Source organism: Syzygium oleosum, unplaced genomic scaffold, assembly GCF_021117445.2.
Source record: "Syzygium oleosum isolate NSW1041296 unplaced genomic scaffold, Sole_v2.1 Sole_v2.10, whole genome shotgun sequence".
Classification (NCBI taxonomy): Eukaryota; Viridiplantae; Streptophyta; class Magnoliopsida; order Myrtales; family Myrtaceae; genus Syzygium; species Syzygium oleosum.
This window is the reverse complement of record NW_026607494.1, coordinates 3,795,801-3,814,970: the sequence shown is the minus strand read 5'-3', so window position 1 is coordinate 3,814,970 and position 19,170 is coordinate 3,795,801. Positions and strand designations below refer to the sequence as shown.

At 40.9% G+C, this 19,170-nt stretch overlaps 2 protein-coding genes across 2 annotated transcripts; one reads left to right on the top strand and one right to left on the bottom strand.

Moving 5' to 3' along the window:
* Positions 1–8,697: 8,697 nt before the first annotated feature.
* LOC115678708 (cytokinin dehydrogenase 1) lies at positions 8,698–11,126 on the top strand. Its single transcript, XM_030602122.2, has 5 exons — positions 8,698–9,418; positions 9,686–9,813; positions 9,894–10,154; positions 10,252–10,514; positions 10,600–11,126. The coding sequence occupies exons 1-5, from the start codon at positions 8,764–8,766 to the stop codon at positions 10,943–10,945; spliced, it is 1,653 nt and encodes a 550-aa protein (XP_030457982.1). The 5' UTR covers positions 8,698–8,763; the 3' UTR covers positions 10,946–11,126.
* A 64-nt stretch (positions 11,127–11,190) lies between these two features.
* On the bottom strand, positions 11,191–15,603 carry LOC130139090 (uncharacterized). Its single transcript, XM_056315323.1, has 3 exons — positions 15,432–15,603; positions 14,687–15,010; positions 11,191–11,726 (listed from the first exon to the last, which is right to left on the bottom strand). The coding sequence occupies exons 1-3, from the start codon at positions 15,601–15,603 to the stop codon at positions 11,470–11,472; spliced, it is 753 nt and encodes a 250-aa protein (XP_056171298.1). The 3' UTR covers positions 11,191–11,469.
* Between the last annotated feature and the right edge of the window lie 3,567 nt (positions 15,604–19,170).

The window sequence follows — 19,170 nt, the reverse complement described above, 5'->3', positions numbered from 1 at the left end:
TGACATCTCTAGATTAACTTACTTGAGATATTATCTGTTTACCCATCTCATACCAAGTCTTACGGTTTTGTCCTTTGGCATACGGATAGACACTTTCCCAAGAGGTCATCCATCCTGGTAGTGCACTAGCCTGAACACGCTTAACTTTGGTGTTCCAAAGCTACACTTGCCATTACGTCAAAAGGTACCTCCGTGAGTTAATTTCAGTTTTTACATATATATTTCAGAATCACTCTCCCCCTGTTCAATACATAATTCGATTTATTCATGCCCCCTTCACCATGTTAGAAGCCTGCCATGAGCCGCCCATTATTCAGGCTCTTTGGCCCGGGGACCACTCTTTGTCCTTGTCGAACTGGGTTGTTACGTTAGCAGCTATGAAAAAACCGTTCGAGCACACACTACTTCTCAAAATCTTTCTAGTATCATTTTTCTCCCTATCAAAAAGATATCGAGACGCAGTACTACGAGGATATACAAATGACTTGCTGAAAAGTAGTGAGCCATTTAAACCATTTAAAACTCCGTAAAATTATCTGGAAAGCATATCTTCTAGCACAAATGATTGCTTACATGCCAGCTCTTAGTCTTAACATATTCTCACATGATTTTGCTCTTAGTCTTAAAAGCAAAATCAAATGTGTATTGAAAACAAGCGAAGAAAAGTAAATCTTACAAAAGATAAAAATGGTGAGGAACAAGTGGACATGATAAGAGTGGAATGTTAGTGGAAAGTGAAACATGCTAAGAATAATGGGAATTTTTATTATTATGTCTAAGGTTTTAGAACCTTAAGAATCATTCATATCACCTTTACACTAACTTTTAAAATATATTTTTGTTTGCAACACCATGACGACGATCATGGCGCACGTGACGTGGCAGCTGATTAGTCTCCAATGCCCCATTACTTAAGCAATAACTAATTAATCTAATTAACCAATTAAAAGCAGCTATGAAATTTGGTCTCTTTCAACAGAGCAAAAGGGATCGGCAAAATCTCGACAATGTCTCAACTTTGCTTTCGAGAAGATCCCTTTTGGTCGTATTCTCATTCGATCCCTCCAAAATTGTCAATCAAAAGCAGCACAAGATAAGCTCTTTGTACTAATGTTAATGATGTAATCACGTCTTGGCCTAACTCTTGCCTTTGTTTTCCACTGATTTGTCTCCTTCGATAAAACATCTAGCTGGTTTTTTAGTATTTTTGTTAGATGGGTGTTGGGTTCCCACTTGATTTTTTTAATTTATAATTCTTGAAAACTTTATAAGTTGGATGCAATATTATATTAGGCCAAACCAAATCATTTCTCTAGGAAGGAGCTGTGGGTCTTCACCCCGAGAGGTCAGCAAGAAAATGCATTTGATATGATCATGTTATTGGAAAGGTAGTGAATTGCAATGCTTAATGGGGTACACATTTTGACAAAGAAGTCTTGGCAATGTTTCGCTTGACCTTGGACTCATTTCGGATGAAAAAAGATATACGTAGTTGTTTTTCAACCACAAATGAAAGCTCACTATTTCAGGAAAAGGAAAAATAAAATTGACTCCACATTAAAGACGAATAAAATCACTAACGTGATGATATCGAATATCAAAAATCAAATCAAAGTAATTTATGAAAGATTTTCGTGAAACTACTGTTAATTGTTCTAAAAAGTTAGACTTAGATGAAGGCGAGATTTAATAATAAAATATTTTAATGCTCCCCTTCACAGGTATGCCGAATTTTGACCTATCTTAGATGAATGCAGTATATAATAATTAGATACTTTTACATTACTCATCACTCATACGACGAACTTTGGCATAAGATAATTTTGGAAATATGTGAAAAGGGAGGCAAATGAGGAACCTGAAAAGATTTTAACCCAAAACCCTACCATGAAAGATTTTGTGAGATTATTATTAACTATTCTAAAACCCTAAATTTAGATTAATGCATGGTTTAATATTTAAATATTGTAACAATAAACACCAGAGATGACACATGTAGTTCTTCTTTACCAAGTAATAGAAAGAATTAATAGACATATACACTAACATTTCCTCTCACTTGCAAGCCAGATTAGAAATGGCATGAAACTTAACAAACATGAACGCATGCGAAAAATAAACCGGGCAAGAATCTAGTTATGATACCTTGTTAAGATATCCAATACAAAAGTTCAAGCTAATAGATGGAGGGAAACCACATGTATAGAAAGAGCAGATAAATCTCGCAAACAAGCGACGTGGGATACTCTTAGGAACCGCATAAATGAAATGCCTAATAACATAATACATTTGGATATATAAAAAGCTTGTTAGGGTATGTCTCACTTCTTTTTATATTTTTGTTGGAAAAGGAGGCCCACGCAAAATCATTGGTCGATTGCCTTCATGATATTAACATGTCTGCTAATCGAAAACTATTATTTTGCAGACATTAGGAATTGCACATACAACATTTTTTACTTTGAAGATACAAATGTTATGGTCATGGTCATATTGGGTTTGTTATTCCACAATCGCTCATATAAAATAATTTATTATCACCCAATATGATCAGTTCAATAACCTTATTTTTCTTTCAGTGGAAGGTTGATTAAGAGATTCAACCAATGAATTTCTATTTTCACGAGATAGATTTAACGTATTTTGAAATACGGAATAAATCCTGTGATTTACTAACCTTTTCCGTTACTCAAATATTTATTTATGACGAATAATTTTATGTCTCACTGTGCATCAAAGGAACCGATTTTACGGCTAATTACGACATGCATGAGAAATTGAGAACCCATGTTACACAAGTGAAGAGGAATAATGCTACGCCTACTTTGGCTTTTTAGGTTTGCTTCTCCGTTTGTTTTGCCATGTTGCTCGTCGTTTTTCCTTTTGTTTCTTCACTTCCTTCCACTCTACCTTCTTTAGTTGTATTTAAACAGGTCCTATGAACTAGAGTTGGTCAACCGGGTCAATTGAATCGGGAATCAAACCGAACCACCTTACCCGTCCAATTCCAGACCAATTCACACAGAGACAAAATAGGTTCGTGAGTAAAAAATTGGAGAACCAACCCACGTCGATTCTCGATTTTATACCGTGAGTTCCATATGAGAATCGGTTTTGAACTTTTTAACCCTTTTTTATTTTAAAAAAGATGGATATATTGGAGATAGGTTTCAAACCTAGAAAACCTACGAAATCCATCAATGCCCTACCACTATACCATTAATTATTTACATGATATGTTTTCCTAAAACAATTATAATTATATTACAGAAAGTTAGATCTGGTGCTCAAATCGACTCTGCAACCGGCCACAAATCAGTCGGTTCGGTTCTAGACCGGTTCCTAAGGGAATCATTTGATTACCAGTTTTGAAAAATCGAAATCGAAATTCTACTCTAACAGATAAGTTCCAAGTTCTTAGTTTGGAACCTACTTACAGTAAATTCAATCACCCCTACTATGATCTAATCATCTAATTGTTTATATTTGATGAAGCGCATCATATATGAAAAAGCAAGTTCTCACTACCCCAAGCCATCAGATACCCAACGACAAAAGCTAAACACCTCATAATTTGCACAAATTGGGCTGGTTGGTCTGAAAGCCATCATCATCATCATCGCGGAATATCTATTCGATGAAATTATTGTTTCATCTTCTGGTGCTGAGTTAGTGCTGGGATCTAGGGCTCCAAAGGCCACATAGCTATAGACATAATGCATAGGCACACTTTTGGCTGGAAAGCTTGAGCATATCACATGGCAATACAATAAACCGACACCCATAATTGCTCGATTTGAAATTGAGAATCGACGAAAAAAAAAAAAGTGACAAAATCATCTCTTTATGTGTAAATTTCACTTGCCAATATAAAAAATAAGATTTGCAGGCTGACTAGGAATGAAGACCTGGACATAATTTCTTGGCTGCTTCACCACATAATATAAAATAATGCATATGGACTGCTAAAGCCAAGAACCACGGGTACACCATCATTATGTGTGTATTTTATTATATTCTAAGCAGGATTTAAAGCCGCCATATCCGCTGAAAATTCAGCTCCGTCATTGGAGATAACACACCAATATTTGTGCACTTAGCAATTCAATTATGATGTATTCAACATTAACTTTGTCAAATGGGTCATGTTGGAGGGGAAGGGAAATCATCTATGAACTACACCAAAGTCTAGTCTTCTACACATGTACATATCCTGGAAAAGCTTGACAGATGATTAGTTGCAAGATCCATGTGATCTTAGTATTTGGATGTAGATGGTTTACACAATCGTTGGAAAATGGGGCCTTACTTAATATTCACCTGAAAAATATCTAAAGCAGATATTTGCACCTAGGTAGTTAAACCTTATTAATGAGCAGACCTAATCGCGTCGAGCCTATATTGAGCCTAAAGAACTTTGCCCAAACCCACAAGTAATTCTCAAATTTTTTTTAGATTTTTATATAAAATTGACAGAGCCTAACCAACCCGTCTCGAGAGGCCAACTGCTTGCTTAAAACTCAGGCATTATGCCTTGGGTTTGAGAGGGACCAACTGGTCTATTGACTCATGATTAGGGCTAGTAACTCTCGATACGACTTGGTTGCACGACACTACATGAAATGAGACATGTTTAAATTAGACTCCTTTATGACATGATTAAAATCGTGTCTTGCATGATAAACCCACTTAACCCGTTTAATCACATATTAAAGAGACATTTGTTTCAACACATCACTATTGAAACGTTTAATGCTAATATTTTAAATTCCTTTCTATCCTTAAAAGTTCATTAAAATAACACACATGTCGAAAGGAAAAAACAATAAAGTAAAAACGTAGTTGGGGATACAAAAAGTCGCTAAACATAAGGAAAAACCAATTCAATAACACATTTTAGTTAAATGTGTAGTTAAATTAGTTATATTATCTAGAGATGTATAAACGTGTTAACACAAGATCATGTATAAACATGTTTCGCGTATTTATAGTATATCTATAACCAATTAATTTATCATGCAGTGTCGACATTCGACAAAGTAACACATTTGGCAATTGTTTTAATTGGATCTTATTGTGTCAGGTTGGCCTTTCGACACGTTTATTAAATTAGCCATGTTTTTATTATGCGCTTGTTTAAATATAATACGATTGACACGACACGCCACAGATTACCCTAATTTGCATGCAGTTAGTGAAATTAACACATTGGATGGTTAATTTCTTAGCTGGAATTCTCCCGATACCCTAACCAATTGCAGCAACCTATATAGGTTGACAAAGTCAACGTTTCAAGTACACTGGATAATCGACCAAAAAAAAAAGGTACACTGGATAATCAGTTGAGCTTGAATATGTCACTGTACCATGTGTAGAACTTGTCCGAGCTTTCTAATCCTTCCCACCAAAAGTGCCCGGCCCTATGAATCTTTCAGTCTTCTCATCCTAAAAACAGTTCCCCCATATTGCATTTGGAAATCCATGCCTCGGCCATCAATCTCAGCGACAAGCTAGAACGGACAAGGTTAATACTAATTAGATACTTCGATACGTGTCTCTCCTTCGAAACTTTCACAATATATTGGAGAACATATTCATCAACGGGCAGACGAGGAAGTCCTCCGGTGCTCTTCTCTGCCAGCTGCATGTACTATACTAATTTTTGTTCTCTCTCCCTACCAAACTTTAGCACATAATCAAATTAGACTCAACATATGAGGACTTTCAGGAGGTCTAGAGCCAACACAGATCATATTCAATCTCTATTCGAGTAATTTAAGTATATTTGCTAAACAATTCATGAAAGAAAAGGTACGAGATCCGACTGCCAAACGTTTGTAAAAGTGACAAGTTTCGATGGAGCACACATTATGCGGAGAACCAAACATGGGCCAACTACACACAAAAAGAATGCAGTAAAATGCAAAAGTCAAAATCATTACCATCGAAAGTTGACCCCCACTGCCTGAAGAAAGCGCAGCACCCACAGACTTCTCACGACGCAATAATTGGGGGGGACTAGGGAGCTGAAATCAACGAGAAACATTTGTATATTAGGAAGAAAAGAAAAAAGATGCCATGTTGAAGTCTACGTATACCTGACAAGAACATAGTTTCACCCCAACATGTGATGTGGATTTCCACGAAACAGCCCTTCTTTTCTAATGCACAAAAATCTATGCATATAAACAAATAAAGAAATAACGATGTGGCTCGCTCGATCTTTACAAGAGTCGACGAAATCAACGTATTCAGTAACACATCGGACAAAATGGGAATTCAAAAAAACAATTCTTGATTGATTAGCCACTTAGCATATCGATTTCGTAGATCGATTTAAGCATGTACCTAACCATTTTCGAAAAAAGAAATTAAGGGCCGGCATAATTTGGCAAGAGACCCTGTGTTGGAATCTGACTTTCCCAATACAAACCAATTTTGATAGGTCAGAGCTTTTTAGTGTTCCTCCCATTCAAACTGTCCTCTCTTGGTCCACCTCCACAGATGTACCCCCAGGCCCCTACAAAGCTCAAACACCATCCGGAAGCTCCAAAAGTCATATATATATATATATATATATATATATATATATATATATATATATATATATATTCACACACATATTTATTGTATGAGTCATATCATTGACGTGATAGATAGAACTATAGGAACATTGCATATTTATGTAACTCGATGCGAAACTGCTAACTAATAAACGTTTCGAACTGTCGATAAGACTCGGGATCTAAATTTTTATAGTACGCATCACCAACACAGAAGACAAAACCAAAGCCGAAATCGCGTCGGCTTACGCAACTTGGATGCGTGCTATGCCCGCTTTTGAAAATATGTTAAGAGTAAGCCTATTTTGACCATTTGCCGAGAAGGGGTCTCCATAAATTTGGCGCCCCCCTACAACAGAACACACAAAAACGAACAGCCTTTCGTGCGCCTGCTGAACATCCTCTAGTGGTTCACTTTAGCGAAAGCCGTGAACCAATGTCACAGCGAGATCAGTGATCCTTTTCAAAGGTTCTTGAGGCTTAGCTTCATGAGTCGCCATCAGGGAATTGATTCTCAGGGAAAGTGACAGGTTCCCAAGGAGACAGAAGAGGCCCTGCCAAAATGCCTTTCAAAGCCAAGCCCTCGTGACATTCACGTGGCCCAGGACCCCACGCCTGTTCTGTGTTTTCCTCTGCCTTAGCCACCAGAGGGGGATGCCCTCTGAGCCAAAGATTTTATCAGGGACGAGAATGTTTGGCACAGCAACCCACACATGATGCAATAAGATCACCAAAACCCACGAGTTTACTTTTGAGTAAGCTTTAATAATATCTCAATGTTTGGGCAAAAAAAGCAGGAAAGAGCAGTAAGAGTTTCGTTGTCAAAATCTCTTTTGGGCGAAACAGAGAGATATCTTAATTGGTAGAGAACGGGGAAATGCCATAAGATATGACTGATTTCTAAGGAAAAAAGTGCTAAGATCTATTTTCTAAAAATTTGAGGACAGGAATGTTTGGTAAATCATATTTATGGTCCCCACTAAAGGCCCCATTTTGTAGGTGATTTCCCACAACAAACACACCAAGTAAACCTCATGAAAGAACACAAAATGTTCAGCCAAATGGTCTCAGCTCCTCGTGCGACACGCTGTAGGTTTCATGTAGTGGTTAGGGAATACGTGCGGGGTATATGATCAATCTGGCAAATTGTCTCGCATTTAGGATACTGTACCCGGAGTTTCGGCTTTGCACACCTGGCCATGAGATCGATGGGGTATTTCACGGGACCAATTCAGACTTATGAGGAAAAGGGCATTCCACATATCTCTCGATACATTATTCCTCATCCCTCGCTTTATCTAGAGATGCATAGAGTATCTGAAAAAGGAGCAACCAGAACTTCAGAACGAAACCCCCTTTTGAAAACAACATGACTATTGGGTCCAATAAAAGTCTGACTCTACTTCAGAGAACCACACCACAACACAAGACAATTACAACACTGAGTTGCTTTGTAGGGGCCAGCCCGCCAATCACTCTCCAACAGAAAACTGGATCCTTTGCCCCTTCAATCTGACGACACTTCTCAAGCACTTAGCAAGTTAAAGAGGAAATAAAGGAAAAGAAAGCACGCACACACAGAGGTCAAGTACATGTAGAAGTATTGGAATTGAGATTTTTGCTCCAAGTACGAAGCATCTTCTCATTTGGTAAATGAAGTACTAGTGCATGCTTTCACTTTGTTTCTCTCTCTCTCTCTCTCTCTCTCTCTCTCTCTCTCTCTCTCTCTCTCTCTCTCTCTCTCTCAATCTAGACCCAAAAAGAAAGTAAGAGAGAGCCAAAAAGGAGAAATTCTCAAAAGGTTGTGTACATGGTGTCTGTGTAGGCTGAGTCTATGGTCCCCATGAAACATCGTGCCTTTGGGTTTTCAACGTTGGATCAAAAAGCAAAAAATCGCAACCGTCCGAGTTAAATATGTGGAACGTCTGAAACCTGTTGCATTTCCATCCAATGGTAAAAGATTGTAAGGGGCATGGTGCCCCTGGAGACCATAGAATTACCATTATGTACCAAGTCACAAACGGAATATACTTGTGGACTATTGACCATGCAAGCCTAAAGCCTTCCCTTTATATTCCCCTCACTTCCTTTATTTCCCTGCGCACTTCTCACCCGCTTTCTCAAGCTCCTGCCTCACACCAAGCAGCACAACTCCCTCTCTCTCTCTCTCTCTCTCTCTCTAAAATACTATCAGAGAAAGATGGCTTCAAACCCTTCAGCCTTCCTGAAAGAGAACTTTATATTTCACAGGATCATTCTAGTCTTGCTCCTAAGTTGCACACCAGATAGCACCAACCTTTCTAATGATTCATCTCCTTCTCAGGAAATTTCTCCTCCCTATGTTCCTTCAATACCTTCATCACTGAGAACGCTTCCCCTAGATGGACACTTCAATTTTGAGGACATCCAATATGCAGCGAAGGACTTTGGTTGTAGGTACTACAATCTACCTTTTGCAGTCCTCCATCCGAAATCAGTTTCCGATATCTCGTCGACCATAAAATACGTTTTCAAATTGGGGTCTACTTCAGGGCTGACTGTAGCCGCTAGAGGCCACGGTCACTCCCTCCAAGGCCAGTCCCAAGCCCCCAATGGTGTGGTCATCCACATGGAATCGCTCCGACTGCCAAAGATGCAAGTTCACAGTGGGGGGTCTCCATATGTGGATGTTTCGGGTGGTGAGCTATGGATAAACATTCTGCATGAGACTCTCAAACATGGTCTCGCACCGAAATCATGGACCGATTACCTGCATCTCACTGTGGGTGGCACTTTGTCTAATGCCGGAATAAGCGGGCAAGCGTTCTGGCACGGGCCTCAAATCGACAACGTCTATGAGCTAGAGGTGGCTACAGGTACTAATAAAACCTCTTGACTCCCTCCCCGCAGTAACAAACATAGCATTGCTCAGCAAATATTGAAAATAAGGAACAAGACATTCATGAAATAATACAAGGGTGTCACCCGTTTCAGTACTATATAGACAGGTTTATGATAGAGAAGTCAGAGAGCAAGCATAGCAAGAATAAGACTGCCTGGAAATAGTTGGGGTTAAATTGCAGCAGTTTTGGATGAAAGTAACAGCTATGATGATTATTGACTACTGTGGTAACTTTATGCAGGAAAAGGAGAAGTGATTACCTGTTCGAGGAAGCAAAACGCTGATCTCTTCCATGCCGTTTTAGGAGGTCTAGGACAATTCGGCATCATTACCAGGGCCAAAATATCTCTAGGACCCGCGCCAGAAAGGGTACGAAATGTGTCTTGTTTGCCTCTTAAGTCTTCAATTGTGCGATCCTAATTCAGTAGATGATCCGCCGAATTTCGCAGGTTAAGTGGATTAGAATGCTCTACCATGACTTCTCCATGTTCTCCGGGGATCAAGAGCATCTTATATCTCGTAAGATTACCTTTGACTACATCGAAGGATTCGTCAATATCAACAAAACAGGCATCCTCCATAAATGGAGATCTTCCTTCAAACCGAGTGATCCGCTTCAAGCCAGCCAGTTCAAATCCGAAGGGAAAGTCCTATATTGTCTTGAGGTGGCACTGTACTTCAATCCCCACGAATCCAACATAATCAGCAAGGTAGGAATCCACCACAATGCTTGGTATATTACTTGTACACCAAGCAAATGTTATTTTCCGGAATGAAATATTCTAATCCTGTCAAAGTGTAATGCAGAAAGTCGATGAGCTGCTGTCTGAACTGAGTTATATACGTTCGACACTTTTCATGTCGGAGGTTTCTCTTGTGGAATTCCTAGACAGAGTGCACCTAGACGAGATGAAACTCCGAGCAAAAGGATTATGGGATGTTCCACATCCATGGCTCAATCTTCTCGTTCCAAAAAGCAAGATCGGTGACTTTGCTAAAGAAGTCTTCGGCAATATTCTCACAGACAATAGCAATGGCCCTATCCTCATCTACCCAGTGAACAAGTCAAAGTAACCATGTGAAAATTCCTAACACTACTACTATTGCTTCTCGAGTATCAAGGTCTTAAATCTGCCTCTTTTTTCTGCCTTACAGGTGGAACAACAAAACCTCCTTGGTCACCCCAGATGAAGACATCTTCTACATGGTGGCATTCCTGCCGTCTGCAGTGCCATCGCCTTCAGGAACGAAGAGCCTAGAACACATTTTAGCCCAGAATGAGAGGATCAAAAGTCTCAGCTCCACAATGTTTCTTGGAATAAAGCAATACCTTTGCCATTATAGCACCCAAGAAGAATGGCAAACTCACTTCGGCCCTCAGTGGGAAGTGTTCGTCCAGAGGAAATCGGAGTATGACCCTCTAGCTATTCTTGGTCCAGGACAGAGAATCTTCCAAAGGACAAGTGGCAAAAGGACAGTGGCCCGTGTACAAGTCACGTAACATGAACACCGGGAGCATCTTCCAAACCCGTATTAACGGAATGTAAATTCAGATAAATCAATTTAGCTCTCTCGCTCAGGCTTGACGGCAAGTGTAAAATAACTAGCAGACTCAGCTTTTCTTTTCTTTTTTTCCGGTGGTGAGCAGTGATATCTAAAGATGCTATTGCCATTGTCTTGTTCCCAGAACAATTAATGGTCAGACCAAAACAAAAGGTGGATCACGAGACAATAGAATTCCATTACGAGGTGCATTTCAAGTAACCCTTCTTAAAATAACCAGAAGTGCCACATGTAAATTCAAAAGCTTGCTAGATAAGAACAAAACGGGAATCAAAGAAGCTTTATCATTAGTTACTTATCACATGCCGGTATAGCTACTCTATTTTTCACGCTTCTAATGTGTACCTTCGGTCCAGCCCACACTTGGTCTTGATACATCCCCCTGTGGTCCTTCGTAATCTCGGGCCTTGAGTAAGGCTTCTTCAAAGTCTGTAGAATCACTTGCTACTGGGAGAAAGCTACTTATGCCGTCTCTTGCTCCAAGACCTCCAGCGCAAGATCATCTGGGCTTATCGATGCTTCCATATTCACATCCCCAGAAGTTTCAAGATCCACTAAGCGTGCACCCTGTGTTGCATCTTCCCCTTCTTTCTTATCCTTTATGTTAAAAGGAACGGAGATTCCTGCAGAGCTATGGACATCTTTAGACACATCCTTCGCATCAAGTTCAGACTGAGCGGAACCAACTGTTTGTCCCATTTGAATATTATCATTCTTCCCTGTACCAGGAATAGTTCAAAGATTCCATTCAGTAATAAACCACTAGCTGGAAGTTACCACAGTGATAGCCAGGCAAAAAGAAAAGAAGCAGCATGCAATCCAAGAAAAAGAGAAAAACTCATGAAGTTTGAAACCGATGAAAGCATCCACAATTCCATTACCATTGGTTTAATTCATAATTTCACCACCAGTTAATTAGGGAACTGTGGCAGCAGTACCATACATTTCTAAAGCTCGAGAATCTCGAAACAAATTTCTTCCCTTCTCAGGAAAGTTTCACAAATGAAACAAGTTGATAATTCCAAGGAGTGTCATGACACAAGTACGGCAACGTTATTGTAGCACAGCAGAGGGAATTTGCTACAACTAGAGTGAAAACCACAAATGCCTAACAATATACATTCTTCTTACGTATTCACCTTGTAGAAATAGTTTAAATAGACTAGAATTTCTTCAACACGCTACCTTTAACTCTAAAGAACATAAACTCAACTGATCCTAACTACACATCCCACTACACAGAGAGAACAATATGTCCACCTGTGCCACTACATCACCATATTCCTTGCGAAATTAGGTGCAAACCTCTCCTTTTGTAATCATGTCCAACCTTTTTTCTTTGGAATCTGATCTGCTCGATTTAAGAAGGGCACTGGACATATTAACAAGGAGAAGAGAAATGCAACCAGGCCAATTCAGCAGAAGCAACATGAGATAAAACTCGCACAACTTGCCACACTTGTCTTTCTCTGTTTCTCCCTCTCCTTTTATTGTGGTTTTTGAGAGAGGCCCTAAAAGTTTAGCTGAAAGATATTTTATAGAACCGAAAAAAATCTACCTTCAACTAAACCAAATTCCCTATAACACATTTCAGGCTATATACCCCGTCCCCCTTAGATCCAACACTTTTACAGCTATTGTTTCTGTATTACTTATGATATGTCGTTTCATTCAATACTATCCTTCCCTCTGCAGTTACTTTAGCTTTCTATATAGTAATGGCTCCTTTTAATCCAGTTTGTAAAGAAAAAAAAACAGAGCCAAAAGGAATTGAATTAACTGACAATTCATTAAGCATGATATATTAAGCACCAAGGAAGAAAGTGTCACATCGCAAGTCCTGCATGGAGCGTAAAGTGATTCACGAGTGCTGAGTAGATAACAAATTGAGCATTTATTTGGAGGCTTGATGTCGTCCTCTTTCTCTTTGCACCGTTTCCCTCCAACAAATTCTACCCTAAAACGGCCCAAAAAAAAGTCACCACAAAAATTCCATGAATGCAAGAATTCAAGGACTATCCAATACTAGAAAAAAGAGTGCTGACTAGAACAAGCCAACCACTTGGGGAGGAACTTTTTACTTCTGACTTTTACAGCAACAGGAATGGAAAAGGAAGGGGGGGGGGGTTGTTTGGTTTGGGCTCTAGAGTGTTTGTTGCTGCTCATATTTTACAAGGGATGCTTACTTATAAATCAAACATGCCAGAGCTTGTCAACAAGTACTAATAGTAAAATTATTGGACCTTTCATTTCAATAATGCGTTTGGGTTCAAAGCCAGACTTAGATTTACAAATCCCTTCTTCCTAGGTGAAGACTTTCTAACGCCTCACCTCATGGCACCGAATAGAAACGAAAATAGAACACACCGAAAACCATATAAAGAATACCTCTATTCGACAAATTTTTTTAACAAATAAAAAGTTATCAATTTGAATCTGGAATAAATTCATTAATGGCAAAGATCAAACTAATAAGAAAAGGTGAAGAATGATCAATTTCAACTTTTCTATACTTTTTTCTAAAGTGAGAATGTTCCTCTTTGATAGCTTATTTTATGGCTTATGCTTCTTCAGTGAATATCTTGGTAGAAGTTATAAATTTTTAAAATTGAGGTTTAATGACTTCCAATTGGCTTTTAACAAAGGGGAACAGGCTCTAGACCCTCGTGAAGACACATTAATGAGTTACCTAATCTGAATATGTTACCAAAATACAGTCAGGAGCATCCAAGTGATCCATGTTGTCTATCACAGCAGCCCAAACAAAAGAACCTGCAGTTTTCTCTCATAGGGTCAGAATTTATAACAATTCATAATTCCATTATAAACGATGTTGGCAATACAGGAAAATCTACAAAAACCATCAGCTTTTCCCTGCGGCAACACTTTCCACGCTCTAGTTTCAAAAACAAGCACTTTGCACCCTCTCCTACACTCAGCACCATGATATTTCAAGAAAAGACTACACTCCATACGCTGTTTTCTATGGTTTTGTCATCCCTGGCTGCCGTCGCCTCAAAAATCTCCTACGTCTCGCCCTTTCTCTCATTCTTACATCGTTCCTTTGTCCCACTTTGTTTGCCCCCATCGCATTCAGTAGCTCAAGGACGAATGAATCCCCTTTCCGAGGACCAAAATAGAAAGACCGACCCGCTTGCTTACAGGGGGCCAACAACAAAGTTTCCCCAATCATCCATTCTTTTGAGGCTCAGGAGTACAGTTAGCTCCAGCCGTTTGATGCTTGTGCATCATGCACACGAGAGGGACTCCAAGTGGTGGGCTAAAATCCCACTCAGCCACTCAAACTCCAGTGCACGGGGGACGACCGAAACAAAACAAAAACAATCGGCCAAACACATGGAGCATAACCGCAAAACCCGCCATCACTCATAGAGTGTGTGGGCCTGTGAATGATTCCGCCACGGGGAATTTTCCCAACACCCCGTGATCCCACGAGGTAGTTCTCCTTTCGGCCCGACATTTCCAAGACGGCGCACGCATTACGCACGCACGCACCGCACGCCCCTCGCGGGCTTGCCACCTTGGCTAACAGAGCAGCCCGCACCCACCATCTTCAACTTGCGGAAGCGGAACGGACGCCTGCACGACGCGACGAGGAAAAGGGGAGAGAGAGAGAGAGAGAGAGAGAGAGAGAGGAAACCGAACCATTGCTCGTTACCTGGTGGGCGGAGGAGGGAGGAGGAGGAAGCGGAGCACGCGGCGTTGCTCGCCGCCTTTCGGGGACGAGGGTGGGCTTCGTTGCACTTCGGTGGAGGGTCTCTTCGGTTTGGTTGGGTTGGGTCGGGTCGGTGGTGGAGGGAGGAAGGAAGGAAGGAAGGACGGAAGGGAAGATTCAAGAATGGTGGCGCTGGCGTGGCTCGTGCTGGTCGCGGACACTTGTCGCCAGCCCCTGCCACGGACAGGGACAGGTGTCGTTGAGTCGTGGCGCTGGTCGGGAATGATTGACGGGGTGTCGGGGGGGATGTCTTTCGGAAATGCTCGCCTGGAACCGGAATGAACGGACGAAGTGTACCACGACTCACGAGCCATTGATCATGTCCGGCTCAAGGGCGGCCTGTGAAATCAACGGCTGTGATGTATTCGCAGTTTTTAGGCTGCGTATTTGAATCCGGATAACATATCGAATTATCTTAGTCGGTGTTTGACGGCATTCTCCGAACAGGATAGACCCGGATAAAATGCCGGATAAGAAATCCGGCTTAGGGGTGAGAAAAACCCGGAATGGATATGAAATTTAAAAAATTCATATTTTATCTTTTAACGAAACGATAAAGTAACGCATGGATATTGCTTCCCAAAGTCCACCAGCAAAACTACCGATCATCTCACTTCAAATCACCACATGATCGCTGTTGCCACCGATCATGCCAATCATCACCGCTAGCCGGCGATCGTGTTCCGACAAGTGAGGGTGAAAATGGGCCTAAAGACGATCGTCGCGCTGGGTTTGTATAAATCATCCTCTTCATCACAGTCGACATACATCCTTCCCATCAAGCCCAACTCACGAGCCAATTGTTCACCTACTGGTTTGACGAAAAACGGCTGGCACGCCATCAGCTTCTTATTGACCATGTTGTCAAGCTGTTGTGCATCAAGAATGCTGCAACAGCACCGTGGTGCAGAACCTACTCCCGCAAGGCCATCCCACGACGCACACCTTCTTTACTATCGCCTCTCTTAGCATCTTTTTTCAATAATGGAGTTCGGTCATAAGACCCACTGGAAGTGTCTCCCACCGTTCATGAGGTCATCTCAAAATTACATAAACTCGTCGGAGACCTCGTGCTCCTAAGGTCGACTTCCAAGAGATATGGTCGAGAGGGCTTAAGTCTCACATGTAAGAAAGCAAAGTCAATGATGGGATTTTCAAATGAAAAGGATTTTCGAGATTTTCAATGTTATCTTAGGTTGTGGAAAATATTTTTTCCAATGATTCTAAATCCTATATTAGATTGCACCAAACATATAATATGATATTTCTACAATTCTAGGACATGTAGAGGATTTCAAATCTTCCTTTATCCTATCATATTCCAATCTAAATTCGAACCGCCAAACATAGCTTTCCGTCCATGTGAGTTCAATTCACATCTATCGTTTGATGGTAGGGCTCATTTAATGCCCATCTCCATCAGTAAGGGAAAATTTACCAAAAAAGTCTTCAACTTCTTATATTTGTGACAACTCAGTTTTAAATCTTTTAATTTTATCAATTTAATTTTAAACTTCTTGATTATTTGTCAATTCGGTCATAAACTTTTCAATTGTACCAATTTAATTCTAAAACTTTTGACGATTTGCTAATTTAATACTAAACATTTTGACGATTTGCCAATATAGTCTTTTTCGGCCAGAATGACTAGCACTAGCCGTCCTACATGGCACGAGCAGTGTAACGCAGTTAATCTTTTGAAATTTTTAAAATTTTACGAATTTCTTTATTATTTTTTCTTCTTTTCTTTTTTCTTTTCTTTTTTTTTTAGTCGACGAGGTCGCCAGCCACAATCGAGGGTGTCAACACTCTCGCCGGCCAACGGGTGAGGGTTGCGTCTCTTGCCTATGGCCAACGAGGGTCGGCCAGTGACCTTACCAGCCTTGGGTTAGAAAAAAAATGAAAAGAAAAAAAGAAAGAAGAAAAACAGATTTAAAAAAATTATTAAAGTCAGCATCGGCCGTATACATAGGATGGTCAGTGATGACTAGATCGTCACGTCAATGATTTTCGGCAAAAATTAACGGAATGACTAAATTGGCAAAACTTTAAAAGTTTTAAAACTTAATTGGCATAGTTAAGAGATTTATGGCTAAATTGTCAAATCGTCAAAATGTTTAAGACTAAATTGGCCAAATTGAAAAGTTTTAAAACTGAATTAGCACAAATACAATAGATTTAGGACTTTTTTTAATAATTTTCCCGCTAGTAAGTGTTACCTTAACATGGACTAATCTATTTTTCTTGACGAAAATAACGTTCACTAATTTTTCTTACTTCAATCAAAGTACGACTTAGGTTGCGAATGATAGCCATTCTGTTTTTATTTTTCTGTTCCAGAAATAAGTTTGAAACAGAAATCCGTTTGATAACACAATTTCATTTTTCAATTTCTGGAATAAATTTTGATTTCAGAAACAGGTTTGGAACATAAATAAAAAGTAAAAATTTTCTACTTTTCTATTTCTGGAACAAAAATGAGAAATTTTTCTCATCGCTCGTCCTTGCTTCTAATCGGTCGCCCACCCACCACCCATCGCCGCCCACTTGCCGGCCGCCGCCTTCCGCCGTTCGTCGTCTCTCGCTAATAGCCGATGTCCGCCAACCCCCGTCTCCCACAGCCACCCGCCCCCCTCCCGCCACCACCCGCCGTCTCTCTCCGCCGACCGCCCGCCTCCTACCGTCGTCCTCTTCCTGCCGCCAATCGTCGCTCGCCTCCTGCCGCTGCCCAACGTCGCCTGCCTCCAGCCGCTGCCCGACGCCGGCCGCCTCTAGCCGCCATCCTTCACACTGGCTGCATCCACCGCCGCCTCCCCCCACTATCCACAGCCCCCCGTTCGCTGCCACCGTCCGCCCCCCTCTTGCCGTCACCCCCCTCCCCCCGTAGTCCGTCGCCCGCCGTTAGCTACCACCATCCGCCGTTTGCTGTCCGCCATCGCCACCGCCACCGCCATCCGCCCGCTGTCCACTCGCCAGTCACTCGAGAGGGAGAAATTTTGTGTCGTTATTAAATAAATTTTTATTTTGGGAACAAAAATTTGTGTCGTTATCAAACGTGTTTTTTTTGCTCAGAAATTCGTCTAGGAACAGAAATAGAAAAATTTGGCTGGAAATTGATTTATGAAACAGAATGATTGTCATTCGCAGCTTTAATGGCTACACAAATCGACAAACTAATGGCTGCCTCAAAAATCAAAGTAGGTGGGTAATATATAATTTGTCAATTGCCAATGGGCAAATGGCCCTACTGGTGAAGGAATTGGTGGGGTGAGGACAGAGAGAATTAGACTACTAGGTCCATCGATCCCCATGAGCACCGCACATGCATATACATAGTAGGAATGAGTAAGACAAAAAAAAAAAAGGTTTGTCAATTGTTACACACTGTCACCGAATTAATGGCAATTGTAACAAAGTTAATGAAGGTTTTGGGAAAGAGTGATGATATGCTCTCCAGAAACGAAGACATCCAATTGTTAGTGATTCAATAAAAATTGGGTTATTATTACAAAAAATCCAAAACTGATACACCTGTGACAAATTTACTTTCTATTAGTTTTCGTTAAATTTTATTATCAAATTACTTGTTTAAATGACACATAGCAGTTGACGAATGTACCAGTTTGGGGTTTGACCCTCCGTTTGTCCTAAGTGTACTAGTTTGTGATTTTTTTTATTAATACCACGAAAAACCCTAAACTGGTACACTAGTGACCAATTTACCCCGAACTATTTTTTGACCACAAAAAATCACAAACTGGTACACCTGTGACAATTTTACCCCGAACTAATTTTTTAATATTAATTTTCATTTTTTCAAATTTTTTTATTTCTTTTCTTTTTCCTTTCCTTTTCGTTTTTTTTCCTTCATCTTCTTTATCTTCAACCTTTGGCCGGTCGCCGACAACCAGCTAGAGGCGAGGGCCGGCGAGGTTGGCCCCGTCGGCTGCTGGCGAGGCCGATCTTACTGGCAACTGGCGAGGTGGACATTGCCCACCCCTGGCCAGGTTTGACCTTGCCAGTTGCCGGCGAGTTCAAGCCTCGCCAGATCTAGCGAGGGGTCATCCTCGCCGTTGTTGGCGAGGCTTGGCCTCGTCGGCAACTGGCGAGGGCAGCCTTGCCCGCCCCTGGCAAGGCTCGACCTTGCCGTTGCTGGGCGAGGCCAACCTCGCCAACGCCGGCGAGGACGACCCCTTGCCAGTTCTAGCAAGGCTTCAAACTCGTCGGCAACTAGCGAGGTCGGCCTCGCCCAAAAGCAGCGAGGTTGAGCCTTAGCCGACCTCGCTAGTGGCTGGTGGGGTCGATCTCGCCGACCCCCACCTCTGGTCGGTCATAGGATCGGCGACTGGCCAGAGGTTGAAGATAAAGAAGATGAAGGAAAAAGAAAAAATAATCGAAAAAAACAAAAAAAAAAAATTAAAAAATTA